Below are 17,435 nucleotides of genomic sequence, written 5' to 3'. Positions count from 1 at the left end.
ACATCCTTTTCCAGCTCTGTCCAAGACCCTCTATTGTGATCCCAGTCAGAGCAGTCAGTGGTGGTAGTCGGGCACCATCTAGCTGTCAGACAGTGATACTTTTAAAACATCAGACCGTGTCATTTGTGTGCTCAAAATTCAGTGGCTTCCAAGTGCACTCATTTGAAGCTGAAGTCCTTACTGTGACTTACAAGCCTCTAAATCAGTGCTTCTCCAACTTAAATGTGCATCTAAATTACTCAGGGAGCTTCCTAAAATACAGTTTTTTTAATTTAGTAGCTCTGGGGTGGGCCTTGTATTTCTAATAAGCTCCCAACCAAAAAAAAAAAACCAAACTCGCTGCCGTCGAGTCAATTCCTACTCACAGCGACCCTACAGGACAGAGTAGAACACCCCCCGAGGGTTTCCAAGGAGCAGCTGGTAGATTTGAACTGCTGACCTCTTGGTTATCAGCCAAGCTCTTAACCACTTCACCCCCAGGGACCCTAATAAGCTCCCAGATCATGGTATTAATGCTGCTGGTCTGAGGACCACACTTTGAGGAGCAAGACTCTAGAATGATCTGTATCACTTCCTAGCTGACCTCTTTTCCAAGCTTATTCCACTCCAACCGTATTGGCATTTCTCACCTTAGAGTGTTTGCACTGGCTTTTCTGTCTGCCTGGAATGCCCTTACCCAAGAACCTCCACAATTCACTTCCTCAAGGTCCCTGCTCAAATGTCACATATTAGCAAACCTTCTCGGATCATCCAACATAAAATGACACCCCCGCACTCCTCCCCCCGAGCCCCCGGCACATCCTACCTCCCTTACCTTGCATTACTTTTCTCCTTGGCACTTAAAACCATCTGACATACTCCATATTTACTTATTTGTGAGTGCCTTGAGAGAAAGAACTTTGAACTCTTGTCTGTTTTGTTTAGTGTTGTATTCCCAGTGCCCAGAACAGTGCCTGGCACATAGCATATGATCACTAAACACTTGCTCAATAAATTAAGTGATTTAACCTTGTATATTTATAGTAGAACTTGTATTTAAGATTCTAAACATCAAAATCATCAAAGCAATGTAACCGTTATAAAAGGACTTTAAAATAAAGTGATCATGCATTTTAAAAAATGATACATTGTGATATTCACGAAGAGTGTGCATGAGACTAAATGGGCAGCTCTTGTCCGGAGATGAGATAAGAAGGCAGAAAGGGACAGGAGCTTGTTGAATGGACACGGGAAATGTGGAGTGAAAAGGAGGAATGTGTGGTCACATTATAGGGATAGCAACTAGGGTCACATAACAATGTGTGTATAAATGTTCGTATGAGAAACTAACTTGAGCTGTAAACTTTCACCTAAAGCACATACACAAAAAAAAGAGGCATTGTAATAACTGAAGAACAATTTGTTATCATGTGCAGCATGTGCAGTTGGTCCACGCAGTATAGACAAAAAGGTATCTCTGTGGACACTGAGGGTTGGCCACACATCAGTCAACCTCCACAGCATGCCTCCTCCTTGCTTACCAAATGGTGCTAAGTTCAGGTTTAGGGAGGCCCATAGGTGTTTATCTTGATCAGTTTTAACCAATTTGGGTAATTTTATTTCTCTTACCAGTAACTGGTTACAGAAATGGGCATGTGATCCAATTCTGGGTAAGTCTGTTGGGGGGCTCTGGTAACGTTTTTAAAAAAAGAAAAGAAAAAACACAAGATAGGGAATCCCCTTTCCCACCTCTGGACATTGAGACACCAGAGCAAGGAGCTGCCTTCTGGTAACCATGACAGGAAGGCCAAGAGGAGACAGTACCAGTACTAATTTCCATCAAGTGGACTCTGACTCATGACAACCCCAAATGTGTCAGAGTAGAACTGTGCTCCACAGGGCTTACAGTAGCTGATTTTTCGGAAGGAGATTGCCAGGCCTTTCTTCTGTGGAGACTCTGGGTGGACTCAAACCTCCAACCTTTTAGTTAGCAGCTGAGTATTTTAACCATTTAGACTACCCAGGGACTCTAAGAGGCAATAAGCTGGAGTTGTATCATCAAGCTACTGTATGAACCAACCCTTCTTCTTGTTGGAGATGACAAACGAAGTAGTTATTATACTTATCTTTATAAATGAGGAAACCAAGGCACAGAGAGAATAAGTAACTTTGTCCAAGGTCAAAATGGTTAAGAGCCAGGATTCAAATCCAGGCAGTCTGGCTCCAGAGTCTTAATCTTTACTGCATCTATGCTTCCAAAGCAACCTGATACAAGACCAGTTCCAACAAGCACAGTGACATTATAGGGTCTTGCTGGTAATGCATGAGTTGTTCTTGGTTATTTATAGGTTTCAGTAGACAACAATTGTTTGCAGTTGTTACGGATTAAATTGTGTTCCCCAAAACATGTGTTGTATATCCTAACCTCTGTACCAATTGGTAATGGACTGTCTTTGTTATATTAATGAGGCAGGATTAGAGTAGGGTGTATCTTGAGTCAATCCCTTTTGAAGATACAAAAAGAGATTAAACAAGGGAGCTGATAGAGAGATGGGTAAGATAGATGCCAAGACACATGGAGATCTCCAAAGAACCAGGAAGCCGAAGCTGAAGAGAAAAGGACCTTCCTCCAGAGCCAACAGAGAGAAAGCCTTCTCAGAAGCCAGTGCTCTGAATTTGGACTTATAGCCTCCAAAACTGTGAGAAAATAAATTTCTGTTGGTTAAAGACATCCACTTGTGGTATTTGTTTTAGAAGCACTAGATAACTACTAACACAGCAGCTATATGTATGTTTTCTTTCCATTGTTGAACACTCTTAGAAACAAGGTATCTTGACGTCAAAAAAGCATTAAGCTGAAATATTAGGTCAAGTCCCAGACATTCTGAACACGCTACCTTCTCCTATAACTATTAAATCCATAAGGACTTTATTCGGGTGTGTGGTAAGGGGTAAAGATCTAAAGTAATTTTTTCCCCCTGTGTGATGGTTAAGGTTGTGTGTTAACTTGGCTGGGCCACGATTCTCAGTGGTTTGGAAGTTATGTAATGATGTAGCCATTCTCTGTGATGTGTGCATCCAATATATATGGACGTTCTGGCAAAGTTCACTTGCTTCCTCTGGATCCTGCAACCACTTATCATGTGACTTCCAGTTCTTGGGATTTGAGCCAGGAGCTTGCAGTATCACCTGCCAATCTTGGGTTCATCAGCCTCTGCAGCTACGTGAGTCAGGAGAAGCCTCCAGCTTGACACCTGACCCATAGATTTGGGACTTGCCAGCCTCTACAACCGTATGAGCCATTTCCTTGGGATAAATCTCAATCTCTCTCTACATATATGGAGAGAGAGAGCTTCACTGGTCTTGCTTCCCTAAGGAACCCAGCCTAAGACACCAAAAGAGTAACCACATACAACAAGATTATTTACTACATAACCCAGAGAAGGCAGTTAATGAGTGTATTCTTCATGTCACATAACTATGCAATGCTAGGGAGTAAAGAGTAGGAAATAGGAAAAACATGCTCCTAGCCCTCATGGAGCTTAATGGTGTAGTAGAACAGACAGGCAACATAACTACATGTGAGATGGTTGTTTCAAAGTGCTAAGCACAGTAGCAGCTATATAGTCTTACCTTTAAGCTGTGATGGAAGATGTCTGATGGATAGCACCTCTTGCACAACATACTGATTCACCCCTCCACTTTTCAACAACTCCTCTGGGGATAAGGGCAGATGGAACTCATACAGCTGGGGAGACATCTTTCTCCCACTGGCTCACAGGGCTAGAAACCAAACGGCAGAAATGTCAGGGTCTATATCTAAGCCCTGTCTTTTTATCTGGTATTATTATTCTCCACACCTTCCCAAGCATCTTGCCAGTTTGTCGTACAGTGGTGGCTTGCGTGTTGCGGTGATGCTGCAAGCTATGTTACTGGGATTTCAAATACCAGCAGGGTCACCTATGTTGGAGAGGTTTCTGCTGAGCTTCCAGACTAGCATAAACTAGGAAGAAGATCATGGCGGCCTACTTCTGAAAAACCTGGCCAGTGAAAACCTTATGAATAGCGGAGGAACACTGTCTGATACAGTGTTGGAAGATGAGCCCCTAAGGTTGGAAGGCACTCAAAATACAACTGGGGAAGAGCTGCCTCCTCAAAGTAGAGTCTACCTTAATGTCGTGGATGGATGGAGTCAAGCTTTTGGGACCCTCATTTGCTGATACGGCACAACGCAAAATGAGAAAAAACAGCTGTAAATATCCATTAATAATTTGAACACGGAATGTACAAAGTATGAATCTAGGAAAATTGGAAAACATCAAAAATGAAATGGAATGCATAAACATCGATATCTTAGGCATTAGTAGCTGAAACGGACTGGTATTGGCCATTCTGAATCAGATAATCGTACAGTCTACTAGGCTGGGAATGACAACTTGAAGAGAAATGGCATCCCATTCCTTGTCAAAAAGAACATTTCAAGATCTATCCTGAAGTACAATGCTGTCAGTGATAGGATAACATCCATATGCCTACAAGGAAGACCTGCTAATATGACTATTATTCAGATTTACACACCAACCACTAAGGCCAAAGATGAAGAATTTGAAGATTTTTACCAACTTCTGCAGTCTGAAATTGATCAAACATGGCAATCACAATATACTGATAATTACTGGTAATTGGAATGTGAAAGTTGGAAACAAAGACGGGATTGGTACTCAGAAAACATGGCCTTGGTGATAGAAGTGACGCTGGAGACTGCATGATAGAATTTTGCAAGACCAAGGACTTCTTCATCGCAAATACCTTTTTCAACAATGTAAACGGCAACTATACATGTGGACACCACCAGACGGAATACACAGTAATAAAATCGACTACATCTGTGGAAAGAGATGATGGAAAAGCTCAGTATCATCAGTCAGAACAAGGCCAAGAGTTGATTGTGGAAAAGACCATCAATTGCTCATATGCAAGTTCAAGCTGAAGTTGAAGAAAAGTAGAACAAGTTCACAAGAGTCAAAGTACTACCTTGAGTACATCTCACCTGAATTTAGACATCATCTCAAAAACATATTTGACGCATTGAACACTAACGACCTAAGACCAGATGAGTTGTGGAATGACATCAAGGATATCTATGCATGAAGAAAACAAGAGGTCATTAAAAAGACAGGAAAGAAAAGACCAAAATGGATGTCAGAAGAGACTCTGAAACTTCCTTTTGAAAAAAAAAGAGTAGCTAAAGCAAAAGAAAAAAATGATGAAGCACAAGAGCTAAACAGAAGATTTCAAAGGGTGGCTCGAGAAGACAAAGTAAAGTATTATAATGAAATGTGCAAAGATCTGGAGTTAGAAAACCAAAAGGGAAGAACATGCTCAGCACTTCTCAAGCTCAAAGAATTGAAAATTCAAACGTCAAGTTGCAATACTGAAGGATTCTATGGGAAAAATATTAAACAACACAGGAAGCATCAAAAGAAGATGGAAGGAATACACAGAGTCACTATACCAAAAAAGAATCGGTCAACGTTCATCCTCTGCAGGAGGCAGCATATGATCAAGAGCCGATGGTACTGAAGGAAGAAATCTAAGCTGCACTGAAGGCATTGGTGAAAAACGAGGCTCCAGGAATTGATGGAATACCAACTGAGATGTTTCAACAAACGGAAGCAGCACTGGAGGTGCTCACTCGTCCATGCCAAGAAATTTGGAGGACAGCTACCTGACCAACCAACTGGAAGAGATCCATATTTGTACCCATTCCAAAGAAAGGTGATGCAACAGAATGTGGAAATTATTAAACAATATCATTAATATCACATACAAGTAAAATTTTGCTGAATATCATTCACAAGCAGCTGCAGCAGTACACTGACAGCGAAGTACCAGAAATTCAAGCCAGATTCAGAAGAGGACATGGAACAAGGGATATCATTGCTGATGTGTGATGGATCACGGCTGAAAGCAGAAAATACCAAAAAGATGTCTACCTGTGTCTTACTGGCTATGCAAAGGCATGACTGTGTGGATCATAACAAATTATGGATAACAGTGTGAAAGAATGGGAATTCTAGAACACTTAATTGTGCTCATGGGGAACCTGTACACAGAATAAGAGGCAGTTGTTCGATCAGAATAAGGGAATACTGCTTGGTTTAAAGTCAGGAAAAGTGTGCGTCAGGGTTGTATCCTTTCAGCATACTTATTCAATCTGTATGCTGAGCAAATAATCGGAGAAGCTGGACTATATGAAGAAGAATGCGACATTAGGGTGGGTGGAAGACTCATTAACAACCTGTGATATGCAGATGACACAATCTTGCTTGCTGAAAGAGGACCTGAAGCACTTACTGATGAAGATCAAAGACCACAGCCTTCGGTATGGATTGCACCTCAACATAGAGAAAACAAAAGTCCTCACAACTGGACCAATAAGCAACATCATGATAAACAGAGAAAAGATTGAAGTTTTAAAGGATTTCATTTTATTTGGATCCACAATCAACGCCCATGGAAGCAGCAGTCAAGAAATCAAATGAGGCACTGCATTGGGCAAATCTGCTGCAAAAGACCTCTCTAAAGTGTTGAGAAGCAAAGATGTCACTTTGAGGGCTAAGGTGCGCCTGACCCCAGCCATGGTATTTTCAATCACCTCACATACATCTGAAAGCTGGACAATGAATTAGGAAGACAGAAGAAAACTGATGTCTTTCAATCATGGTGTTAGTGAAGAATACTGAATATATCATGGACTGCCAGAAGAATGAACAAATCCGTCTCAGTACAGCCAGAATGCTCCTTAGAAGCAAGGATAACGAGACTTTGTCTCACATACTTTGGACATGTTATCAGGAGGGACCAGTCCCTGGAGAAGGACATCATGCTTGGTAAAGTAGAGGGTCAGCGAAAAACAAGAAGACCCTCAACAAGATAGACTGACACAGTGGCCGCAACAATGGACGCAAACATAGCAACAACTGTGAGGATGGTGCAGGACTGGACAGTGCTTGGTTTTGTTGTACACAGGGTCGCTATGAGTCGGAATCGACTCGATGGCACCTAACAACAATTATTTTCCCCATCTCCAATATATAATAATGCTTTTTAGTCTCACAACGAACTGATACCGTTATCTTAGAGGATGTGAGACACAAGATCAACCCTAGATTAGAATCTAATTCTAGTTGTGACTCTGCCACCTGGTCATGTCACTTAACTCCCTGGGCCTCATCTGTAAAATGGGATTACTAATCTCTGATTACTTCACAATGTTGCTCTGAGGATCAAATGAGTCAAAGGGTATGAAACTGTTTAAATAACTGTAAAGTGACGTATCCATATATAAAATTATCATTATTAGTTCCATTTTTATGGGCAAACTCCTCAAGTATAGATTTCTCACCTGAGGCCGAGCAGTGGCCCAGGATGAGGCAGTGGGTTTTCTGGCTCCAGAATGGGAAAACATAACATTACTTGTTTACTCTGTACCGGGCTGCTACGCTACTTAAAAACATCATATCTGATTTAATCTCCCCAATCCCAAACCCACGGAGTGCATACGTGAACCCAATTTACAGATGAGAAAATTTAGGCTAAGAAAGATTAAGTGATTTGCTCAAATTACATGATTCCGTTGCGGATCTGTCTGGCTTTCTACCACACCGCACCGCAAGGATATCCCCAGTAGACCTCCTTGCCTCTCGTACGCTTCCTAATACCGAGTCATACTGCCCGCGCTCCATTTCCCAGCCTTCCATTTCCCGCTCCCCATTGATAACACACCTTAGTCAAGCCCCTCACCCGCCGCTCCTCCGACTCAGGTTGTCCGACCTAAACGGAAGGAAAAAACACTGACCGCACAAGACAGAAAAAACACGAACTGCATAACACACGCCAATCAGCGAGGCGGCTTTTCAGCGGGCCGAGAAACTAGCCAATCCCGACCAGGCAGAGGCAAAAACCCGCCTCTGGATCAGGCGCCACGCAGCCGAAGCCACAATAGTTCAAAATCTCAACGGCTACAAGGGGGCCAATCGCGATGCTCGCTGGAGAGACTGGCCAATCACAGTAGAAGAGTCAGAGGGCCGGACCGCTCCGCTGAGGGGCAGGGCCTGGGTTCCAGTTCACCAGGTTCCTCCCACGAGCACCCACGGCTTCGCCATGTGGCAGCAGGGTTCATTTTTCTACGGAAGGTGGGAAGGTTTTGGCAGCGCCTGCCAGGAATGCCGCGTTTCTAGCTAGGCACCGCTAGTTCCCTGGGATAGTGACCCACTCAGTCACCCCCAGGACAGGAGGCAAGTCCAGGCGGGAGTTAGAAGGCTTGGGCTCTAATCCAACTTCCACCATCTCTTGTGCAAGTCACTTCACTCTCTGAGCCTTAAATTTCTTCCCCTGTAAAATGGGGTACTAAGACAGCTGAAGCGCCAAGACTGTTGTGAGGCTGAAAGGAAAGGGCTTCGTCTTTGAACACCCCGAAGCTCCAGGTTCCAGACTTTCAGGCCCTTCACAGTTGAAGAACGCCCAAGAAATCAGGAAAGGGCGAACTTTTCTTGAGATTTCAGTTTCAGGGAGCCCTACATGGCGACCAGGCGGTTTCCTCACCTATTCCGGAGCTCGGAAACTCCGGCAGAGACCCGAAACGCCTCCTAGGGCTGGGGTGGGGGTGGGGGTGGGGGTGTGCCCAGGCTTTCGCGCGCCGGAACCTGGTGGGCGGGGCGAGTCCTGCGCCTAGAGCTCCCTGGGAAAAGCCCAAGATGTCTGCCTCCATCCTGGTCAAGGTGTGAGGCCGGCAGTGACAGTTCTCGTCGTTATCTCCCTGAGGAACACGTCTGGCCCTCACGTTTGCAATCGTACCGTGTGCCGTTGTAGGATAGACGAGGGCAATGGCAGGGAGCCTCTCCTGGGGGGCAGGTAGGCTCCTGTGGGGCTGGGTGCCCCTGGCCTGCAGAAGCTTCTCTCTGGGTGAGTAACTGATGTAGAAAGACGTCCTGAGAACTGCTTTCAGTAGGTGTCTCAGACTCATTCTGTTTTCCCTCTCATTCCTAGGCGTTCCTGGATTGTCCCGTGTAAGGCTTACCCTCCCACCCCCTAAAGTGGTTGATCGTTGGAACGAGAAGAGAGCCATGTTCGGGGTGTATGACAACATTGGGATCCTGGGTAAGACTTTATGCTCTACATAGTACAGAATTCCAAATGGCAGTTAGGCCATAAGGACTATCTCTTTTTTTCACCTGTGTGTCGTTCTCAACAGTAATGGTGTCGTTCTCAATAGTAAGAGCAACCACTTATGTGGCTATTTATATTGTCTTCAGCACTGTTCTGAGTGCACAACATATATTAACTAGTTTAATCCTCATAATAGCCCTTTCACTGTACAGATGAAGAAACTGAGGAACAGAGAAGTTAAGTAATTTTCAAAGCTAGTAAATGATAGTGCCAGAATCTGAACCCCAAGCAGTCTGGCTGCAGAGTCTTCTCTTGACACTGTACTGTAATGTGTCTTGAGTACAGGTGCTGCTCAGGAAGATGCAACTGTCTGTTGAAAGCTTGGTTGGTCTAGGCTGAGTTCTCTTGTCTTGGAAATGATATGTTCTCTCATGTTACACAGGTAACTTTGAAAAGCACCCCAAAGAACTGATCAAGGGTCCCAAATGGCTTCGAGGTTGGAAGGGGAATGAATTACAGCGTTGTATCAGAAAGAAGAAAATGGTTGGGAATCGAATGTTCCTTGATGACTTGCACAACCTTAACAAACGTATCAGCTATCTTTACAAACACTTTAATCGACATGGAAAGTACCGGTAGAAGAGAAGATTGAGAATTGTGGAAGTGGTACATCTATCACCCTGAATAAGGGGAACAGTACATCTCCTTATGAGGAAAGGGCTTTCTATGTTTTCTGTAATAAAATGGGTTTTTTTGGAATCTGCTGTCCACACACTTTAATTTCTTTTAGATGTTCCTTCTATTTATTCGTGTAAAATATGAAATCTGATGTATCCCTGAGTCTTTTGGTCGTAGGCTTAGACTTCATTACTTGCCCTTTGCAGTCTAGCCATACGTATAGCCTTTAAAAAAGAAACGTTTTCACCCTGCTAACTGAGAACTGAAGCCACTCCTGAAGTCCATCTTTCACTCAAAGATTAGAAGGCTTATGAAGCAAACAATAACACACGTGAAGAACGTGCTTCTTAGTTCAGTCAAGTATATGAGACCAAATGGGCAACATCTGCTCAAAAGCAAAGATGAGAAGGCAGGAAGGGACAGGAAAACTGGGATGAATAGACACAGAGAACCCAGGGCGGAAAGGGAAAGGGGGAGAGTGCTGACATATTGCAGGGATTGCAACCAATGTGACAAAACAATTTGTATATAAATTTTTGGACAAAAAACTTAACTTGAGCTGTGAAGTTTCACCTAAAACACAATTAAAAAAAAAAGATAAAGTTTGTAAGAGTACCTAATTATTGGCACTTGTCAACATTTGACCCTTCATATATTGAAAGTGGTAATTTTTAATTACCCCATAATCCTGTTAAGTTAAATATGTTTCTAAAGAACCTTTCACACTGGAATGAAATAGAAAATTGCAATTGTACTTCTGCACTACTTTTATCAGCATATTTATTGGGCACCTTGTCTGAACTGGAAACTGTAGGGAAAACAAAAGTATAAGCTATCCCACCCTACTGTATACTTCTCTAGTTAGGAATATAGAAGTTATATTGTCGTGTATACTTTAATGAGGCAGAACATAGCTTATGAATGTTATAGGTAGATGGTTCCTAAACCTGACTGATCATCAGTTAAACATTTCAAAGACTGGTCCCAACTCTCAAAGATTGTCATCAGTAGAGCTGAACTGAGTCTTGAGCATCTATGTTGTTTTAAAAAAAATTTTTTTAAATCATTGATACAATGTAAAATTAAAAACTTACAAAATGGTAATCAGATGAAAAGTTTCTCACAGCTTGTTTTTTTCCTCCTCAGAGGCAACCATTGTTATGAGTTTCTTTGAGTTGTGTATATTCTGTGCAGGTACAAGCTTATGTATGTGTGGGTGTGTGTGTAGACATATATGTATACACACAGCTACACACACATATATATCCTTTTTACAAAGTAACATTCTATGCACATTGTTCTGTACCTTACTTTTTCAATTAATACAACTTGGAAATAGTTTCATATCCTCAAATACCATAATGATTTAACCAGCATCATTTTGATGGACATTTAAATTGTTTGCAATCTTGCTCTTTCAAAGTATGGCGCCACTAATTTTTTAGTAATTCTAATTTTGAAAGCCCCTTAGGTGATTTTGGGTCCCTGGGTCATGCAAAAGGTTTGCACTGGACTACCAACTGAAAGGTTAGCGATTTGAATTCACCCAGCAGAACCATAGAAGAAAGTCCTGATGATTCACTTCTGTAAGATTACAGCCATTGAAAATCTATGGTGGACAGTTCTATTCTGAAACGTGGGATCATCGTGCGTCAGAATAGATGACAGTGTTTTTTTGTTTTTTTTTAGTATTAGGTGATTTTAATTGGCCATATTTGGAAGCCACTGATATGGATAATAAATATCCTAGATAAGAGAATGTATCCGACTGGCCTAATCAGGAGAAGCTTCACAGAAGAGGTTGAATTTTGGTAAGCAGAGGAGGATGGCAGAACATTTCCAGTGGGGAAGAGAAGAAAGATCAGTGGTGCATGGTGGTGGGGTGGGGGGGAGAGTGGAGAACACAAAATATGTTGGGGATGATTAGGTGAGTCTGATTGTACTGAAGCATAGTATGACACTGTCTGCCTTTCTATTGTTTTAATAATTACTTGGCTGTAAATTAAGTTAAATACTGTTGATATTACTCAGTGGAGAGGAGACAGACGTTGCTACAATCTCTAGAATGGTGTATCAATTACGGTTAAATTGTTGGTATACCTCCTGAGCCTAGAATAGTGAGGCTCTCAACAAATACTTGCTGAATGAAATAAGAAACGTATTTGATGTCTTGCTTTTAAAGCAATCTTATGTGAATTAAAAGTTCTATTTGTTTTCCTTGGGTGGTCTTTTTAGGTTAATATGGGTCTCTGGTATAAACTATTGATTAAGAACATGGGCTTTGGAGGCAGACAGATCTAGGTTTAAATTTAAGCTCTATCACTCTATGTGACCCTAGGCAAAACCTACAAAACTGTCAGTTTGTCATACTGTGGTGGCTTGCATGTTGCTGTGATGCTGGAAGCTATGGCATCAGTATTTCAAATACCAGCAGGGTCACTTGTGGTGGACAGGTTTCAGCAGAGCTTCTGGACTAAGACAGACTAGGAAGAAAGGCCTGGCAATCCACTTCCAAAAATTAGCCAATGAAAACCTTATAGGTCACAACAGAACATTGTTCAATTCTCTTGCTTTGGACACATCATCAGGTAAGATCAATAGCTAGTACAGGACATCATGTTTGGTGAAGTAGAGCCAACGAGGTCTAGGGAGACCGTTGGTGAGATGAATTGGCACAATAACCACAACAGTAGATTCGAACCTGCTGGCTATCATGAGGATGATGCTGGACCAGGCAACATTTCATTCTATTGTACATGAGTCGGAGTACACTTGATGGCAACTATCTACCTAGGCAAAATAGTTAATTTCTATGAGGCTTAGCGTCTTAAACTGGGTCCTCTAGAGAAGCAAAACCAGTAAAGTGTATAAATATAAATATAAGAGATTTGTATCGAGGTAACGGCTCACACAATTGTAGAGGCTGGAATGTCCCAACTCCGTGAATCAGGATAGAGGCTTCTGATTCACGTAGCTGCAGGGGCTGGCGAGCCCAAGATTGGCAGGTTGGAGAGCAGGGCTCTTGCCCACAGGCTGTGAAGTTTAATGAATCCCAAGATCGGCAAGTAAGCTGCTAGCTCAAGTCCTAAGAACCAGCGGTCAGATGAACAGGAGGCAGCTGCAGGATCCAAAGCAGGCAAAAGCCAGAACATCCACTTATATTTGGATGCAGACCACACGCCCAAGGAAACTACCTTTCAACAGATTGGCTATTCACAGCAAATCCCATCATCGGGGTGATCACACATAAACACTGAGAATCATGGCCCAGTCAAGGTGACACACAATCTTAACCATCACACTTAGTTTTGTTTAATCTGTCATGGAGGAATAATACAGTACTTTCCTCATAGGGTTATGTGAGGAATAAATGAAATGTATGCATTAAAATAGTACAGAGTTTGGCAAATCTAAATGGTAATGACATTCCTTTAGAGTGCGTATAGCCAAGAATCGAAAACCTGAAGAGATGAATGAAGATATATTTTTAAATTATTTTAGCTTTTCATTTGTAAAAATAATGTTGCAAACTAAAGAAAAGTAAATTATTTGAAGATACAAGTTGAGATTTGAATGTAGAGAAATTAGGTTGATTAGGTCTCTTGATCCAAATCCTCTAAAGTAAGTACCTTTATCTATTGCTTATTTATTGCTATGTAACAAGGCACCCCAAAAGTTAGTGGCTTAAAAATGACAATTTATTAGTCCTTTTATTCTCTGGGTTGTCTGCGCTCACTAAGTGGTTCTTCTCCATTTGGTGAGGGTTAGAGTCAAGCATGTGTTTGCATTCAGCTGGGAGCTTGGACAGGGTTAGAGTGTTCAAGATTGGTGCTCAGTTGTGGTGGCTGAGATTCTCCACACGGTCTATTTGGTAATCTAGCTGAAGCTTCTTTACATGGAGGCTGGATCCCAAAGGGCAGAAATGGAAGTTGCAAGGCTTGCTAAGACCTAGGCCAAGAAGTCATGTGGTGTTATTGGCACTGCTTTCCTTTGGTCCGAGTAAGTCAGGTCAACCCAGACTCATGAGAGTGAGGGAAGGCACTCTGCTATTTTAATGGGGAAAGGAGCTGTGTATAAGGATGGAGAGATATGAAGTATCAGTAGCTTTGTGATACTTTACATGATTTTATGGGACTGGAATGAAGAAGAAGCCCTGGTGGCACAGTGGTTAAGCACTCAGTTGCTAACCAAAAGGTCGGTAGTTTGAACCTACCAGCCACTCCATGGGAGAAAGATGTGGTAGTCTGCCTTCACAAAGATTTACAGCCTTGAAAACCCTACGGGACAGTTGTACTCTATCGTATAGGGTTGCTGTGAGTTGGAATTGACTCGACGTCAGTGGGTTTGGTTTTGGTTTGGAATGAGGAAAATCAGGTACTTGAGTCTCTGCTAAGTGCAAAGTGTTCTGAAGAATCAACATATTTTAGTAAAATATGATTGTTGGTAAAGAGGAAATGAATAGGTAGTTCAATTCCACTGACGTTTATAGAATACTTCTTGCTGTGAGGATTCAAAATGTCTTGCTTTCAGGGACAAAACGGTCTTGTTTTCCGTATGAAGCAGTCTGTCACATTTTCATTCAATAAGCACTGAACCATTATGTATAAAAATATCTAAAGGGACATAAATCATTAGGGCAGAATTGGTTCCTGCTTCTGAGTAGCTTCCATTCTACTTAAGAGATGTGTATGTAAAAAGAATATGAGTTTGCATATGATAATTGCATAGAAAAATTAGAGAGTTCTATGAGAGTTCTTTTTTGGCTAGGGAAGTCAGGAAAGGTATTTGTTGAAGAGATGGCATTTGAACTAAACCAAACCAAACCCGTTGCCGTCAAGTTGATTCCGACTCATAGCAACCCTATAGGACAGAGTAGAACTGCCCCATAGGGTTTCTGAGGAACGTCTGGTGGCTTCAAACTTCCAGGCTCTTAGCCAGTGCACCACCAGGGCTCCAAAGGTCTTAGAAAATGTCAGCTGACGGAAATGAGAAATCAATGTTAAGTATAGACCATAACATCTATTGGGAGGAGCTTTGAAGGATAAGAAAGCATTCAGTTGGGTAAGGGGAATAAGGAGAGGCAATTCTTGTCATGGGGACCTAGACATGTGAGCAAAGGTGGGAATGACTGGCACAGATCTGTAGGACTAAGTTCATGGTCATGAATACAGCAGTTAGTCTTTCTCTAATAGTAGTATGGAAGTTCGGATAGCAAATCTAGTGCCTAATAACTAAGAGTCTTGAATGCCAGCCGGGATGAAGAATTTAGATTTTTCTCTTTTTTTCCAGTAGACCAGAGCTGGTCAATCCTGGCATATTAGAATTCTTCTGAAAGTCTGAAATAATAATAATAATAAAAAAGCCTAGGACCCTATCCCAGAACAGTTAAATCAATCTCTGAGCTGGGGTCCCAGGCATGGCATTTTTAAAAGCTCCCCAAGAGATTCTAATTCAGCTAGGATTAAGTATCACTGCTTTAGAAAATGAAGGAAGGAGAGGGAATGTATTGTTTTAAGGTCCCTTTGATTTGTCTAAGCCTATGAACTCATACTATTTTTGCTTTGCACTTTTGCTTGATTATATGTGTCTCTGTGTCTGTTTTCCTCATTAGCTAGGCCATTTTCCCCTATTCAGGGCAGAGACTATGTCTTATATTTGATTACTGCAGTAGTTTAGTAACTGGTCTCTTTATCTCTTAATAAGCCCTTGATAAATATCTGCTGAAGTCATTCATTTAACAGCCATTTATTGAAGATCTCCGGTTACCAGATAGTATAGTAGGTTCTAGGGATACAAAGATGAAGAAGATATCAAACCTCCATTTAAAGAATTCCGTCTAGTGCAGGAGGTAGTCACAGAAGCATAATTATAAAATCAATTATATCTGGGCATTTTTAAAGCTTGTTAATATGCATAGATCATCCTGGGGGAGCAGGAGTAGGGACAGGGAAAGCTTCTTAGAAGAGATGATCACCGAGTTGTCTTAAAGGAGGGGAAGCTAGCAGACTTTCCAGGTAGATGAAGCAAAAACAAAGTCCCAGAGGTGAGAAACAACATGGTGTACATGGGAAAGCTATGAGTAGTATTTATTGGTAGAGCTAATGTGTATGGCAAAAGATGGGACTGGTGATAGAGGCAGCAGTCAGATCACAAAGAGGACTATAAAGAAGCGTTAAGTCTTAGCCTTTAGTAAAATGATGCAGCCTCTTTGGAAGACAGTTTGGCAGTTGCTCAAATGGTTAAACGTAGAGTTACCATATGACCCAGAGATTCCATTCTTAGGTGTATACCCAGCCTGTTCCTGTCGAGTTGATTTCAACTCATAGCAACCCTATGGGACAGAGTAGAACCATCCCATAGAGTTTCCCAGGAGTGTCTGGTGGATTTGAACTGCAGACCTTTTGGTTAGCAGCGGAGCTTGTAATCGTTGTTCCACCAGGGCCCTAGATATCCAAGAGAATTGAAAACATACATTCACACCAAAACTTGTACATGAATGTTCATAGCAGCCTTATTCATAATAGCCAAAAAGGGAAAATAATCCAAATGTCCATCAACTGATGAATGGATAACCAAATATGGTATATCATACAATTACTCAGCCATTAAAGAAGGAAGTATATGCTACAACTTGAATGAACCCTGAAAACATTATGCTAAATGAAAGAAGCCAGTCACAAAAGGCATTTATATAAAATGTCCAGAACAGGCAAATCCATACAGACAGAAGGTAGATTAGTAGTTTTCAGGGTATCAGGTTGGGGGTGGGGAATAGGGAATGACTGCTAATGCATATAACTTTTCTTTTTGGGGTAATGAAAAATGTTCTGGAATTGGTGGTGATGGATGCAGAACCTTGTGAATATACTAAAAGCCATTGGATTGTACACTAAACAGATGAATTGTATGATACAGCTTTCAGTATATTTATAGAGTTGTGCAAACATCACCCCAATCAATTTTAGGGCATTTTGATTACCCCAAAAAGAAACCCTATACTACCCCCAATTTCTCCTCTCTCCTCCTCCCCCGTCCTAGGCAACCACTAATCCACTTTCTGTCTCTATAGATTTGCCTATTTTGGATGTTTCATTTAAACGGAATCATACAATATGTGGTCCTTTGTGGCTGTCCTCTTTCACTTAGCATAGTGCTTTCAAGGTTCTTTCACATTTTAGCATGTATCAGTACTTCATTTCTTATTTTTGTTAAATAATATTCCATTGTATGGATAGACCACATTTTATTTATCTATTCATCAGCTGATAGACATTTGGGTTGTTTCCATTTTTTGGCTATTATGAATAATGCTGCTCCAAACATTTGTGTACAAATGTGTGCAAAATTTGTATACAAAACATATACCATTTCAACTTGTTTTTACATGTACCATTTACTGACACTGTCTTGTTATTACTGAGTTATGAGTTCTTTATATATTCTAGATACAAGTCCCTTATCAGATATATGATTTCCAAGTATTTTCTCTCATTCTGTGTGTTGTCTTACGACTTTTTTTTATTGTTGTAGTTTAAGTGAAAGTTTACATTTCAAGTTAGTCTCTCATACAAAAATTTATACATACATTGTTATGTGACCCTAATTGC

General features: G+C 41.5%; 2 protein-coding genes across 2 annotated transcripts in view; one reads left to right on the top strand and one right to left on the bottom strand.

Annotated features, from left to right (window-relative positions):
* NCAPD2 (non-SMC condensin I complex subunit D2) overlaps positions 1-7,846 on the bottom strand; it is a 40,486-nt gene extending 32,640 nt beyond the window's left edge. Inside the window, exons 1-2 of the mRNA XM_004387264.2 lie at positions 7,768-7,846; positions 3,613-3,762 (exon numbers count right to left, since the gene is read on the bottom strand). Of these exons, the coding sequence (XP_004387321.1) occupies positions 3,613-3,739 (127 nt within the window). The 5' untranslated portion in view covers positions 3,740-3,762; positions 7,768-7,846. The remainder of the gene's footprint in view (positions 1-3,612; positions 3,763-7,767) is intronic.
* Positions 7,847-8,722: 876 nt separating this feature from the next.
* Positions 8,723-10,227, top strand: MRPL51 (mitochondrial ribosomal protein L51). The gene is made up of 3 exons (XM_004387205.3): positions 8,723-8,946; positions 9,031-9,141; positions 9,593-10,227. Exons 1-3 carry the CDS (start codon positions 8,868-8,870, stop codon positions 9,787-9,789), a joined length of 387 nt encoding a protein of 128 aa, XP_004387262.1. The 5' UTR covers positions 8,723-8,867; the 3' UTR covers positions 9,790-10,227.
* The last annotated feature ends 7,208 nt before the right edge of the window (positions 10,228-17,435 follow it).

Source organism: Trichechus manatus, unplaced genomic scaffold, assembly GCF_000243295.1.
Source record: "Trichechus manatus latirostris isolate Lorelei unplaced genomic scaffold, TriManLat1.0 scaffold00182, whole genome shotgun sequence".
Classification (NCBI taxonomy): Eukaryota; Metazoa; Chordata; class Mammalia; order Sirenia; family Trichechidae; genus Trichechus; species Trichechus manatus.
Note: the sequence above shows the minus strand (reverse complement) of the source record. Positions and strands in the feature narration are given on the sequence as shown.